Source organism: Colossoma macropomum, unplaced genomic scaffold (genome assembly GCF_904425465.1).
Source record: "Colossoma macropomum unplaced genomic scaffold, Colossoma_macropomum, whole genome shotgun sequence".
NCBI lineage: Eukaryota > Metazoa > Chordata > Actinopteri > Characiformes > Serrasalmidae > Colossoma > Colossoma macropomum.
The window spans coordinates 31,790,018-31,805,866 of record NW_023494787.1 but is presented as its reverse complement, the minus strand read 5'-3'; the positions used below and the strand labels follow the sequence as shown (position 1 = coordinate 31,805,866).

Genomic DNA, 15,849 nt, shown 5'->3' with positions numbered 1-15,849 from the left:
ACTTCATTTACAAGCCTTAAAGTGATAGAAAAATAGAAAAAATTTTTTTTTTTTTGTTTTGTTCAGTTATAGTATGTAATGGCATGTGTTGTGTGACTCCTGATCATAGCTGATGTGTTACCATGTGTTTACTGTATCATGACCCTTTTTTGTCGTATGCCACAACAGGTTTTTTTTTTGCCTTATTTTTTATGTATAGCAACACACTTACACTGTGTGTTGCTTACACTGAATTACACAAACAATGAAATATTGTTTGCCTTTGTTTTTATATTTATATATAAAGCATTTGGTATCATGGCAGTATGGTAGGCACCAGTCTAACTGTGGACATTACCCAGTTTTACGTTTGAATTGCTGTATGTATATCTTCTTTAAGTTGGTACCTATCCCGCACCCCCACTCATCAGACCTGCTTAAACATGGGAACGGTGCTGTTCACATAAAAACGATGGTGATGATATAGGCTTTCTTAAAATGTGGCAGACTGATTGATGCTGTGTTTGCAGTGGTTTGGAATAAACCAAATCACCGCCTTCAACACATTTCCAAGAGGCTATGACTGTGACCCCATTTACATCTGGTCAGTTCTTGAGTATCAGAATTATATCTGAACAGAGATTATCCACATAAAAATGCAGGTGTAAGTGCACTCAAGACTAATTTAAAACGGTTTTAATCTGATTGCTCAAACTACTTTGGGAGGGATTTTATCCAGATGTTACACAGTTGTATGTAGAAGTTTGAACATGGTTAAACTACATGTTTTGCTGATTTTTCTAAATGAAAAGATGTGCTCTACAAGGAGCGAACTACATATCACATTTTTCTGCACATTTTCGCACACACTTTTTTTTTTGCTGAGTTTAACTTATCAGGGCGGGGGGGTGGGACTAAAACATAAAATATAAAATGTGCTGTAAATTCTGCACAGGCCACACTTTATGTTTTTAGTTTTCTGCCAATGCATTAAATTTAGCCAATAAACCTTAATTGTGCATTACAATGTATAGAAGTGTGTTCTTTGTAGAGAATGTGTATTTATTATCACTTTATATCATTATGATATTATGTGTATTTATTATCACTTTATATCATTATGATATATAAATCATTTGACCAGGGGTGCCCAAAATTTTGCATGTTACTGCATCCGTTTTTTCAACCCACATTCGACTTTTCTCCTCTGAGTAATTCAGAAGCCTTCAGTGGCCTGAGCCAGTTAAAATAAAGCTCTAGTTAGGTTAATCTTTACTTCACCTCGTCGCTATTCACTCTCTCACTACAATATGTTGCGTGGTCCATGACCACGATGACTAATACAGGAGGCTAATTATTCTAACAGCCATTCTCCTGTAAACACCAGTGGAAAGCCAGTGTAAGGAAATAAATAACGGTATGCAAATTTTTTGAGGCAATAAACATCTTGTGACTAGAACAAGAAAAATGATGAGCAAGGCAGGCAATGAGTAGTTGTATGCAAACTAATTTGCATAATACGTGCCCTACAAGCAATTAGATTTCAGTCCAAGTAAACAGAGACATATTTAAGTACCAAGTATAAATACATGTGGTTAAAATCTTATCAGGTTATAATGCTGATACAAGGCACATGATCAGCCAGGTATAAATGGGGTCTGTGAACACATTGACTTCTTTGTTTTTAATTCAACATTTGCAAAAAATAAAGTATTTCGTTATTAAATGGGAGGAAATAGTGTTGTAGTACTTGAGTCCTATCTTGGTCTCGAGTATAAATGCACGGTCCCGGTCTTGTCTCGGTCACGACATCATTTGACTCTGTCTTGTCTTGGTCATGGGGTGAGGTGGGCTCAAAATTGTTCTTGAGATCAGCTGTGTGCAATGCTTCTATGTGAGGTAACCATAACCTATCATTGTTGAATATCAACAAAACCTTTAAACAGAATAAAACATTAATTTCTGTACCTGTTTAAATAAAATCTGTTCTTATGATCATTTTCATGATGGCTTAACTGGGTATTATTTGTTAGTAATTAAGTAATTGTTAATAATATTTTTGAGCTGTATTATTTAATGCTAAATTTTACAAAACATAAAATCCAATGTATACAGATATAAACTATAAAAAGATGTAATGTATAAAATACAATATATGAAACATAAAATATATACAGTTAATATAGCTACCTCCCTCACATCAAGGCTCACAGTGTTTCCCTGCAATTGTACTTTACAGGTGTGGCTCACAATAAGGCACACAAAAAATTTCTCCACAACTGCAAACATGATGTTTGTCCACAAGTGCAAATATGACATGTCTGCAAATATGACGTTTCAGAAACGCACTCCAGCAGTTTGCTAGCTAACCAGAAGCTACAGATATAATGTTAGTGCTGGGCATTCAAAAATCGCACACGATATGTCAGTGATCTACCCGATGAAAGCTCTTGAACTGCAAAATGTAACTAGAGCTTTCAAATGTCTGTTAGACAGCTTGCACTTTTTACACCCCATTCAGAGAGGGTTCAACAAGAGCAAAGTTTTCCTGTGGGGAGGTTCTTGTTTTTCAAAATCAGACATGCAGAGCTGAACCACACAGGGCTGTTTACATTGCCAGAGTAATGCAACTGTCAATCTTTTGTCATTCTGACATGCCCACCCAGTTATAAGCAGGCAGCAGGTCAGAATTTTTGGAGTATTTATCTACTATTAAATTGTCTTTATTTGTATGTGTTTTTAAAATATTACACTAGTAAACGCTTATTCTGCAACGTCTTCACCATTAAAACAGAATTTTAAACAACTGAAACCATGTTTACAGGATCTTTAATATATATCATGTATCAGGAAAGACTATGAATGTACAGTGAACTAGAAACAAATTTCAGAGTTTTTTTTACATTGTTCTTTTTATTTTTATATTCTGGAAAAAATTAAGTTGTCTCGAATGATAGTGAATGTACAATAAACTACAAACAAATCCCCCCCCCACTTTCTTCTTTTAATGTTTATATTCTGAAAAAAAATCTTAATCTCAGTCTCACCACTCCTGGTCTCTGGCTTCACTCGAACTTGACTAATACAGTATCAGTCTTAACTGGACTGAGTGTGTCCGGGTCTCAGTCTTGACCCAGTCTAGAGATTCGCCTCTAGTGGTCTTGTCTACAACAGTAGGAGGATAAAGCAATCAGCTACTTGTTACTATGCTGTTGCTCTACAATAGTTGTTGTTTATAGACTCTCTGTGATTGGTCTAAATCTGTCTTTTATATTACATGCACTTGTTCAGAGTTTTAAAAGTGCTGATGATGCACTCAGATAAACTCAGGAAAACATAGTGACAATTTGTCATGATAGCATAACGTCACATTGCCCAGCCCTGTGAATGGTTCAGTAAAATGTTTATTACAGTGAAATGGGAACAGAGGTCCTATGACCTGAGATGGTGAAGGGATTACAAAACTTAAGGCCAGAATACACAAACACACACACACTCAGGTCAATACAGACTTACACTGTTTCAGTTTGCTCAGTGACCCACCTGCTCCCTCTTGTGGCGATGAGGGTTAGGAGAGAAAGAGTGTTCAGAGAGTTCTTCCAACAATATGCAAATATATTCAGCACAGTTATGCTTGCTTTACTTCTGTCTCTTTTTTTCTTGTCTTAGTGAGGGCTCATGAGCCTCAGTGTACGTGAAATCAGATTTATTTTTCTTACTGTGTCACAGTGCTGCTGTATGTTTGAGTGCAGTTTAACTCTTTTAGTACAGATCATTTTTTGGTTGTTGATGCGCAATTTATGTTATTTGAAGAAAAAAACAGTTATGTTCAAGTAACACAAATGTACCGTGTATCATGTACTCTGTCTCTTTGTCACTTTTCTTGCGCTTCTTTGCACAGGCGCGCACACACACGCGCACCACGTAGACGAACAGACACTGTGTAATTAAGCTGTCACACACTTGTGGAATGTTCTCTCACACACTTGATTGATGGTCACATCAACCCTCTTATTATTTTATTCATCGTTTATCAGTCCTGTACCTACAAGCAGGGCTTGTGGGAAACATACACACATAGACACACATATGCACATGTGCAAGCACACACTCTGAGTCTCCTGCTGTGTAATTATCTGGTTATTTACGCTTCAGATTTTGCTGCGTTCCAGATGAAAGTTGAACGTTTTCCATGAAGTAAATGATAGTGGTGATATATTGTCATCAGTGTAATGTCAAGGTGTGTTTTTTCTGTATTCGTGTATATTCATCATGGTAAATTACTGTCAGTACCAAACTGTGTGTGTATGCATGTTTCTGTGTGTAGAGTTGTGAAATGTAATTGTATGTGACATTTTCATGACTGAGGGTTGGGCTTGAAACATGCTCTCTACTTTCACTCAATCATTTTTCACTGAGTTTAAAACCCAGACATAATCATTCAGTTGCTCAACCAACACACACACACACACACACACACACTCATGGTGCATTCACTCTGTTTGCATTTCCATGCAAATTGTTCACATGCCTCTTTTGAATAAAATACAAAAATTAGAAATATTTTACTAATTTTTTCCCTTTACTTTTCTTTTTTTTCTATTGTATGACATGCATGCTAGTAGTGTACAGACTGCTCTCTTCAACAGCTGGTTAACATAAGAGAGAAGCTAAAGGTTTCCAAGAATCTGATTTACAATCTGCAAAGCAGGATATGATAAAAACGCTTTCAAATAAAAGCTAGCCATGTTCTCAGCTTGTCTGCATCTGATAAGTTGATATATGGAGTGATAATGGTAATATGGTTTAAATTGCCATTGTAATAGTGTTTTTCTCTCTTTTTAGGTGTGCTTTTTGCTTTGCTTGACTATTTAGGTTATATTATCTTATACATTTCTTATAATTTATTTTAAATAAAATTGCAGACAAGTATAGATGACAAGGAGGAGCTTTTTTAAAATCTTCACATGCTTGCATTGTGGAAAAAGTTCTGTAAGCTTTTTCCTGAAGGAATTTGTGTCCAAATGTTGCTTCTTTAGTATAACTGAACTTCGTATAGCTAACTTAGTATAGCTTTGAGACTAACCTTGCCAGTAACCACTAGAAGTCACTAGTAACCCAAATCTTTTCTGTAAGTACATAACCCAAAACTTCATACATCCAGGTCTTTATTAAGGTTGTGCAGAGTTTAGAGCACAGTACACATTACTTACTGCAAACTATAAACATAAAATAATATAACACTTCACCAAGTAGCTGAATGGAGTGGGCAGCCATTTTAGAAAACCGCTGAGTGGGTTGAGAGTAGTTTTGAGAATGTGTTTATAGTAAACATTTGGGTGACTATTTCTGTTGTTCGTTAGCAGTGTTAGCCTAATAGCTCCAAAAAAACATGTCTTGGCTGATCAACTACATCCAGGGTAAGCAGAAAAACCATTCCTCTAAGTAACAAGTTCTAGGTTCTTATTAAGTGACTAAGCTCCTATCCTTCATGTTCACTTAACAGAGAGAAGGTCCTGTAATCAAGGTTTTTCCAGCCTAAGCTAAGTCGTTATCCAATTCTAGTCTTAGCTTACATTAGCTAATGGCTAACTAACAAGTATTCACAATACTACATAAACTACAGCTTCAGGGTTGATAAAGAGTTGTTATGCTTGTTATTGCAAGATTTGAAAATGACAAAATAAAATGAAAATCATGAAAGAACACAGTAGCTGTTTAGCTAAGTTAGTTAGCCAGCCAGCGCTCTCAGGTAGGTTGCATAGTGAAAAGTGGACAACTTCAGTTATTAAAAATCAAAATAGCAAAGTTGAATTTTTTTATTAGAAATAAACTAAGGTAAAAGTGCTATTGTACTCAGAAAAATGCCATTAAAGGGAAAAATGTACTTAAGCAAAATATGGTAATGTGTTACTGTGACCATCTCTGACCATTCATATTGTGTGTGTGTGTGTGTGTGTGTGTGTAGGTGGGTTGGAGCAGTGCGAGAGACTACTACACGTTCCTTTGGTCTCCCATGCCTGAGAATTACACTGAAAGCTCCACCGTCCACAGAACTCTCGTCTTCCAGGGTACACACACACACACACACACCCACACACACACACACACAATACATCAATAAAGAGGCATGAATAATTTTTGTTACGGCACCAGTACAGTTCTTAACACCACAAACAATTTTCACAAATGTTCTTAGTAACCGAGTCACATCCATTTCTGTGAATCAGTCTATTCATGCTGTAAAATTCATTTTTCAATATTTTAGGAACTATTTGTAGAAATTTCATCATTTATGACTAGCAGGTTTTAAAACATGGATGAAATTGTGTTTAAGGGTGTTGTTTTATTGGTTAAGCTTATAAAATGAAGTAAGTTATTGCTTGACAATATTGTCGATGTTTTGCTCCCCAGGTTACTATGTTCCTCGTAGCGATGGCGAGTTTTATCAGTTCTGTTATGTCACCCACACGGGCGAAATCAGAGGAGCCAGCACACCCTTCCAGTTCCGCCCGGCCACACCCACAGGGGAGGAGCTGCTAACTGTGGAGGATGATGGGAACTCTGATATACTGGTGGTGACCACTAAAACCGGACTGCTGGAGGTAAACAAGCTTCTTCATGTACATACAGAGGCTTATAATGCTTTTTTTATGTGAATTCCAACTAATCTACATATTACTATGTAGCTACTTATCTTTACGCTTCAACTCTAACTCTTGACTCTTTCAACCTTTAGTAGGTGCATTAAGCCTTCTTTTGTTTCATCGTTGTTGTTGTTGCTGCGCCCGAAACTGAAATTTAGGAAAAACTGGGCTGAAAATGGAAAAAGGTGACGATATATGAAAAACAGTCTTTGTAAAATAAACTTATTCAAATTATTATGGTAACAGTATGTGCCATCCATGTCTTCAACAATAGAGAACAGCTGATCATCCAAGGCAGTGAACTTCCATTGATTTTTAGTTCTTCTGTCATTTGTGAATTTTTTTCATCATTGCAAAACTTGTGGCTACAGATGGCATCACTGTGCTAGCAGGAACTTTCAAGTGGTATCAATTCTGTAGTGGAGAAGCTCTTGGGTGTTGTGTTCCCCCTTGATACTTGGCATGAGCCACTTGGCATGCAGAATTCCTCCTCACTGTTGAAATGCTGCTGCTCAGACTGTGATTGGTGCAGAAAAAGCAAAGAAACAAACACCATTTTGAATGACTGTTTCTTGTTTTAATTACCATTCAAACCATTCATATGTGTAAAATGTTAAAGTGGATTTGGATGCTTCATTGTGTATTTATTACATCTTTGTTTTTAACTGTTAAAATTTTTGATCCAAAACTGGTGCATCCTTTATTATTATTATTATTATTATTATTATTATTATTATTAAAATGATGACGGTTTTTATTATTAGTAATAGTAGTAATACAAATAAATGATGTAGTGTAATAAATAAATAGCAAATATTGCCCAATAAAGTAGTCACTGACAAGATGAGCTTATTCATCTTTGTGGAATTAGCTTTAATGTTTGTGTCATCACCCTTTTGTGTGTGTGTGTGTGTGTGTGTGTGTGTGTGTGTGTGAGTAGCAGCGTGTGGAGGAGGTTCAGCAGGAATGCAGGGAGCTGCAGAAGGCGGTTTGTCTCCTTACACAAGAGAGAGACCAGCTCCAGGAGGAACAGAGACGACACAACCAGGTACTACACGCACACACACACACACACACTCTGTTTGAGCAGTCTGTGAAACACTGCTGATCACAAGTTCAAGTTATCTGCACATCAAAGCTGGTGGCCGTGTGCATGTCTGAGTGAAGACTCACTGTCTCCAAGTATAAGGCCTTTTGTCTGTATGACTGCCAGAGAGTGCACACACAGCACTCCCACAAAGCACTTCACCTTATCAGATAATGTGTGTTTGTCTTTTCTTGTACATTTCCAGGAGAGAAATGAATTGAAATCTGAGTAAAACAGGAGTTATACACAATGTCAGGACTAGAGTTGAACAAAGTATCTAAAGTTCAGTTCTGCAATTTGGCAAAAATTTCAGTACTTTAGCATAAAGCATTTTCAATTATTTAAATACATTAGCACCAGTTTGACATTGTATTTAACCTACATTTTTTGTTTGTTTTTGTGTGTGTTGATTAAAAGAGATTGAATATTGGAAAATAAACAAGCTGTAAAAACAATTATAATAACAATAATCATAATAGTTTGTGTTCAACTCAATAATGATCAATCAAGTTATACATAAAAAGTTTAAAAATCTAAAAAGGTAAAATCAATTCTTTTTGATTATTGAGGTTAAGATTAGAGATTTATGGTTTAGGGTAGAAAATTGTTGCATATAAAAAGTTACATATAATATGGAACATACTGTATTACTATTGCATGATGTTTTTATTTTTATATAATTTGAAGACACCAACTGCCTTTGCATTTGCATTGGGTGTTATAGTTTGACAAACTGAACAGTTGAAATGGCCCAGGAATAAAGGAATTTCTAGGAATAAAATCACAACAAATTATCTTATAAAAAGTGTAGAGTATTTTATTATTTTCCTGAAAAGTTACCATTTTGTAGATAGGAGTTTTCAGTAGTAACTTTATGTATAGTGCATATTTAGTATATTATGTTACGGTAGTTGCACATCATTGCTGGCAGAAAAAAACCTTGATGTTGGTAGTGGTAACTTTATAGGAGAATGCAGCAATATTCTTTACTTTTAATGTAAGTTTGAGTAACTACTTTTTTGCAAGTAATTTTGGAGCATTTCTATTGGTCCATTTATCATGAAATTTATATATAAAGTAAAGACCAGCTGGTATTTTCAAGAAAACAAAGCAAGAAAGAAAAAATGTCAAAAAATGGAGATATCAGGTTGTATTTCGACAGAGATGATATAATACATATGGTAAAATCGTATATACAAACGTTTGTGCACTTCTGGTCAAAATAATATTTTTGTTGCTTTTCTAATTGAAAATAAGTTATGCAGCATCTATATTGAATACATGTCTGCACATTTGAATCCACAGTTCCTGTTTATTTACTGAATTTAAAAAATAAATAAAACATAAAATGTGGCCTGTGCAAAAGTTATAGCATATTTTGTTTTATTTTTTTCCAATATTTAAACTCAGCAAATGAGTAGAAAGTGTGCACTATTTAAAAGCGTTCTCTGAGGAATACGTGTAACCAGTTTTCACTTTTTTGCGTATGACTGTATGTATGACTCCATGTCCTGACGTTGACCAGTTGCCCATTATAGTGACCTTATGTACCCGTCCATAGTTCCCGCACAGATTAATTGAGTATGAGTGTACGTGACTGAGTCAGAGAGGGGGATGTTCTCTGGGGCATCCGCTATTGTGAATGTGCCATGTTGACTGCAGAAAGAGTAAATATGACGTCAAATCCGAGCACCCCCGCTCGCATTTTCAGACTGGAATGGGGGAAAAAGAGCCTGATCCATGAAACAGCTCATCGGAAAAGAGGGCACCTTGCCCAGATCTGCAGACAACAGCACTCCCTGTAACCAAAGGGAGGCTAAATGTTACCATGCATGTTAGTTGCCTGTTGTGATACTAGCCAAAGTTTCAGCTACTTTCAACACCTAATATAACTTGATATACGAGGTGATTATGGTGATATACTTCATATTGCCTTTGTTATAACCTCTTTCATTCTCATGCCCTCTCTCCCTGCTTTATTTACACGGTTGGGCAAATACTTTGGGGAGAATAGTGATGGCTGAGTACGAAAAACACTGTCATGAACATATTTAGTGATATATTCCATATCAAGGTATAAAAATAACCTATTTAGAGTACATTTAGAATACATATTGATAAGACAGATGGGAAAAGTGTTACTGTTGTAATTTTTTTTTAACGGTTGGCAGATTATGTATGGCCATGTAATTCATGTTAATATGTTTCTATATGTTAATGTTATTATGTATATAGTGCCTTTCTCTTTCTTTTTTCCCCTTCTCTCCCTTTTTTCCTTTCTAATCTCTTCCATTTGCCCACACCCTACTACAATTTACTTTATTTTCTTGTTTTCTGTCCCTATTCCTAACCGCGAGTTGCTACACCGCATATGACTGCTTTCTTTTTTAGTGCTCCTTTAGCTGTGCTCCAGCTTTAGTGTTTCCTCTGCATATTCCACTACAAAGCACTCACGCGAGCCTAAGAGCTGGTGAAGCAGGATGTGACTGTAGCGGTGTAGTGGTCTTGCGGCGCCCCCTTGTGTCCCCAGCATGATGGCTTTAGTTATGTGTGTCCGTCATAAAGAGCTAATAATATCTGATATAAAGCATTAACACTCCCATAATAGTCGTTCATATCCCAGCCAAACACACACACACACACACACCTTGTCATATGCCAAAAAGTGTGTGTTTGTGAGCATATTATATTTATGCTTTTTCACTTTGGCCAGTGAATATAGTTTCTTGTTATCATGAGAGCATAAGAGCGTTTTGCGGCTGCTAATTTTACAACTACACTTTTTATATGCTCTTTATATGCCTGTGTAGTAACGCTGAAACTACATCGGCCATAAAACAGCACCAGTCACTAAACGCCTGGAGGAGAGAGAGTGAGTGTGTGATGTCAGATCCAGATGTTGCCATGATTTATGAATGGCTGTTGAATATGAACATGTTAGAACAGAAGAGAAATCAAAGCAGTACTCTGATCTTCGTAACGTCAAAAGTGTGAGAGGTTACAGTTTATCAGCGCAATGCACTCTCTTAAGTGCTGTCGGGATGAGATTAGTTTTACATGTGGAGGTGGGCTAATGTGATCATTACCAGAGTATCTTGGTGATTTTAGTCTTGTCCGAATCCACCATGTCACTACTTTTTACGGACTGCACCTTACCTGCTGTGAAATTAGCTGTATAAATAACTCCACAGTTGTAACAAAAGGGGTTCTCAATAGTGCCAAAACTTTCTTTGACCTAAAATAATAGCCTTTTTGGTGCTATCTAGAACTGTTTTTATGAAAAAAGATTCTTCAAAGAACCATATAAAACAGGTACCCATCATTTATGAATTCAACTGGTTCTTTGAGTGGTCATGATTATATAGAGCATTCTTCCAAATTAATTCAAACTGAGGGCCCACGGTAAAATAAATAAATAAATAAATGAAAATAATTATTCAGATTATAAGTATTCAGACTTTAGATATTTACACAGATTATGTCATGATATATGATGAAGGCACTAATTGAGGTAGTAATACACCTCATATACAAAATTTACATTTGTAGGATGGTAGCTGTCCGAAAACCTAACCCCTAAATTTCAACTTGTGAAAATAATATTTACATTTTATTCATTTTTTTTAAAGATCCTTTTGATTCATTTTTAAAGTTAACAGATTTAGATTTATCAGAAGTTTAACTTTTAACTAAAAAATGAATTTATAATTTGTTTGGTGTTGGTTTTGCTAGTGACAAAATGGAATGTTCAGTTGTTTGGTTTAATAAAATAATCATAAATAAGGTATAGAGTCACTTACAGAAGCATTTTGTCTAAAGTCATAGTCACTTAAAAGTCTGAAATGTGTTTTGAACTTTGAACCAGCTCTCCATATGTCATTGTGGTCAGAACAAAACATTCTCCGTGTTTTCATGTTCTCACATGATTTGAGAATGCCAGCTACTTTTTACATCGTATCAAAACTTTGCGATAAACAGACACATAGAAATGGTCTAAAATGATGGAATAAAACTGTTACCAACTGTTACCTGTTAAATTGACTTCCATTCAGAGTTAAGCAAGAAAGTTTTTCCTTCTCCTGTAAAGTGAACATACACAATGATGATAAACACATTTAAAAATAAAGGTGCCTTAACGGTTCTTTGCTTGATACCATAGAAGAACGTTTTTTTGGTTCCCTAAAAACTAATGGATGGTTCTTTAGAAACCCATTTATGAAACGAGAACCCCCATGTACTATAGAGGCTTTAGAAAGAACATTATGTGAAGGTTCTTTGTACCTTGAAAAGGGTTCTTCACACTCACACACAAATGGCATCCCGTTCAGAAATATAGTTCTTTAGGGAGCTAAAATGGTTCTTCCATGGCATCACTCAAAGAACCCTTTGTGGCATCTTTTTTTAAGAGTATATAACCCTTGCTTTTCTTTAAAAATGTTCCCATAAGGGTTCTTAAGGGTGATGCCATAAAAGACCCATGCTTGGTTCTCTATAGAAGCTTTGAATTGAGTAATTTCAGTCACGAATTTTAAAGCACCATCCAAGGAAAGTGGTTCTTCTTTGGCATTGCACTGAAGATTCGATATCAAGTTAAATACTCTTAACACTGCATTTTCTTATTGGCAAGAGACAGTACATTTTGAAAGTGCATTTATGTGTCTCTATTATGTATTTATTTGTTTTGTTTTTTCCCCCCGATTTGTACTGACTGTTATGTAACAGTATAACACATATATGTAGCATACAGTGTCTGATCTTAAGCTGTTTGATGTCATTTAATCTTGAGGTGGCTGATTGATGCATGTGATTAAATGAAGCAATTGGTTGGATTGTTTAATTAACTGTGGCTCTGTCCTGTGGCAGGAACTTCAGCAGGGGCTGAGAGAAGAGAGAGAAGCAGCTCAGGCCAGAGTTAGGCAGCTGGAGCAGGACCTGCTGGGAGTCACACAAAGAACTTTGCTCAAAGAGACTGAGCTTGACTGGTAGGAAACGTGCGCACGCACACGCTAGATGTCTGCACAAACATGTAACTGAAGTAAGAACTATAACCATACCCACGACTTGGAGACCCGACTCGATCAGGTCCAGCTGGTGCTGCTAAATTTGTAACTTGAACCTGACCCAAACCTGCACACACACCCTAACAGAGAGGTAATCACAAACACGGTTTTGCAGTGCTTTGTCACTTGGCTCTTGATTTCATTGATAGTCATGCTGAGATAATCTGGTATTTTACACATCTGTAATACACTAACAGTATTTCAAGATTTTCCTTCCAGAATGCTTTGTATCCATTTAGGATATAATGAGTTTTGAAAAAGAATAATCGCTGATACATAATAGAAAACACATTTTTATTTTTCTAAAAAAGATGGTGTAAGTCATAATATAGCATTGATATTTGTCATGTGGGTAAAGCGCACTTCCAACCACATATATCATAAAAACAATAAAAAATTCTTGTGTGTTCTATAATGTGTTTTGGAGCAAAACCCTTAATTTATTACCAGTATATTTTTTGTGGAATTGCTGATCGTATCTGGCAGAGAACCTCATCCACTCTCCTCTAATCATCCATTAGCCCCATTGCGCCAAAGTTGCAGAAATGCATAACACACTTTGGTTGAGCTTAACAAGCAACAGATCTGCTGTGACTCCTCCACCAATCCAACACATCCTTCTCATCAATTGTGGTGTGACTGCTTATGATACACTATAAAACTCCATCCATGCTTTCATTGAGGGACACGGTCACCTGCCCCTCAAACTCAACTGGTATCCTAAACACAGCTATACATGTTAGACCGTGAGAGAGATTGCACAATATTTACATAAGTACATTCAAGTGAAAATAAATAACAAGGATACTATAAAAAATTACTCATCACAAACCCAGGCCCAATGTTGTATGTAAAACATTGGCCTGAACATGGTTTGTCAGACTCCTTCAGATACAGATTGGGTAGCAGACCCCTAACATATATACACATACAAACACATACAAAACAAGTATGAAGTATAGTATATTTTCCCATGTACATACAAGTGTTTGGAAATAGAGGTGGACAATATAAAAAAATCATATGATAATTATAATTAAAACGACACTATATAAGACTTCTTGTTAAACTTGAGGCAGGAGGGGGAAAAACAGGCTAAAATATGGTGTGTTTGTGCTGCTGTTTGTCACCCTTGTAAAGCCTGAATTAACAGGTTTGAAGTTTTTCTTGCATATTAATGTCACACGCACACACTCAAAAAGTAAGTCCTGCTCAATGATAATAGATAATTAACTTACATCTTCAGAAAACATGTCATTCACCAAGTTTTGACTGAGTTCTCTTTGAATACTATTTCAACACACTCGCAAATGTCAGATTCATCCTCCCGGGGAAAAGGTCAGAAGCACCACTGATGCTACTAAATGTTCCTCCACACGTTGCATGCAATTACACATTTCCACCAGAGAGGTCTTCAAATCTCCAAAATTGACAGTGCAGCTTTAAACACTTTTTCACGATACACAATACATATGACAGTTTTTTCACACACAGACACAATGCCCCATAAAGTCACATTTACAAATAGCCATCAAAAACAGCATGTTTTTTAAAAAATGAAACTGAAAGTTTTCAAGAAACACGCAGTTGGTCAGTGTTCTTTAAGTACTGAGAATATCCATGATACACTCTGAAAGGTATATTGTTGCAATAACAATATTATGATACAATAATGATAAAATATGTTCACATTGCTCGCCTCGATTTGGAAGTGTGCCAGCATAATAGAATCTTTTGGGAAATGTAGATATTTGATGCTGTATGAGTTTTTACCATGTAACTGTGTGTGTGTGTGTGTGTGTGTGTGTGTGTGTGTGTGTGTGTGTGTGTGTGTGTGTGTATCTGTTGTGCAGTCTGAAAGACAGGTTGCAGAAGGTGATCACAGAGAGGGATAGTTTGCAGAGTCAGCTAAAGAATGAAAGAGATGAAAGAGAACTCTATAAGGTGAGTGCTACACCTGTGTGAGTGCATGTGGGTGTGCGTGTGTATGTGTGTGTGCAGGATTTGATATAACTGCCTCAATTTTGGAAGGTTATAATGAATTATGGTTAGTTGTAATTAGTGGTGTCAAAAGTTAATCTGTGCTAAAAATGAGGAACTTAAAAATGTTCACCCTGCAGTCATCTGAACATCATGTTTCAGATCATGATGAGGTAATGTCATTGAGGTATTGAAAGTAAATGCCTGATGAAGCCTATTTTATCCACTCATATAGCTATACCAAAATGCTCTGCTTTTTAACTTGAAAACGTCTTTCTCTAGGGTCAGATTTAAGCAAATAAGACAAATTGGATTAATCATGATTAACTACACAAAAAAGTGTTGCACTGTGCTTAATTATTTAAATTATTTGACAGACCTAATTATGATAGTATTCAGTTAAATATGGCCTATTATTTATTGACAAAATAAAATTCAGAGGCTCTTTTCAAACATAAAAAAGGCATATTTTTATTGTCCATATCACACAAAATTTAATTAATTGTACCAAAATATTACATAGATCTGTCATGTTCAAATTTTTGTTTTTGTGATTCTTTTAATCATTGAGAACTTACTTCAGGAGGGATAAAGCTGGTAGTATGGGTAGGTGATATGGCCAAAATGTTACATCACAATATTTCAAGACATTTTCATGACATGCGATATGCATCACAATATTTAGTTTTTTGAGATGTAATAAGTTGGAACAGACAAAATAAAACTTGTAATGCTACATAATAATAATAATAATAATACTAATAATAATGATAATAATAATACCTACATCTAAAATGTTTTTAATTCAGTGTTTTACACTAAATCTAGTTAATTATCCTTAATTATGTTTACTTTGTAATGAAACATGTAGTTAGTCAGTGTTTCTAAAGTGCTAACGTTATACATGACAGGCTTAGAAAAGTGTATTGTGACCTGATTTATCATGATAGCGATAAAATATCGTTACACTGCCCACCCCTAGCTGGTGGCACTGCATTGATATAAGAGGATTTTGTACTAGTCCTGAGAGCTAGTGCGGCTGTTTTAGCTCCAGGCTAATGGTGATGTCCATTCACTTTCTACTTGCTTTTCAAAG

General features: G+C 35.8%; 1 protein-coding gene across 2 annotated transcripts in view; it reads left to right on the top strand.

Moving 5' to 3' along the window:
* The window catches only part of tax1bp1a (Tax1 (human T-cell leukemia virus type I) binding protein 1a), a 37,219-nt gene that overhangs the window by 7,059 nt on the left and 14,311 nt on the right, over positions 1-15,849 (top strand). For both annotated transcript variants that reach the window (XM_036566949.1, XM_036566950.1), the window contains 5 exons: positions 5,948-6,050; positions 6,394-6,584; positions 7,567-7,674; positions 12,577-12,695; positions 14,627-14,717. In XM_036566949.1, the coding sequence (XP_036422842.1) occupies positions 5,948-6,050; positions 6,394-6,584; positions 7,567-7,674; positions 12,577-12,695; positions 14,627-14,717 (612 nt within the window). The remainder of the gene's footprint in view (positions 1-5,947; positions 6,051-6,393; positions 6,585-7,566; positions 7,675-12,576; positions 12,696-14,626; positions 14,718-15,849) is intronic.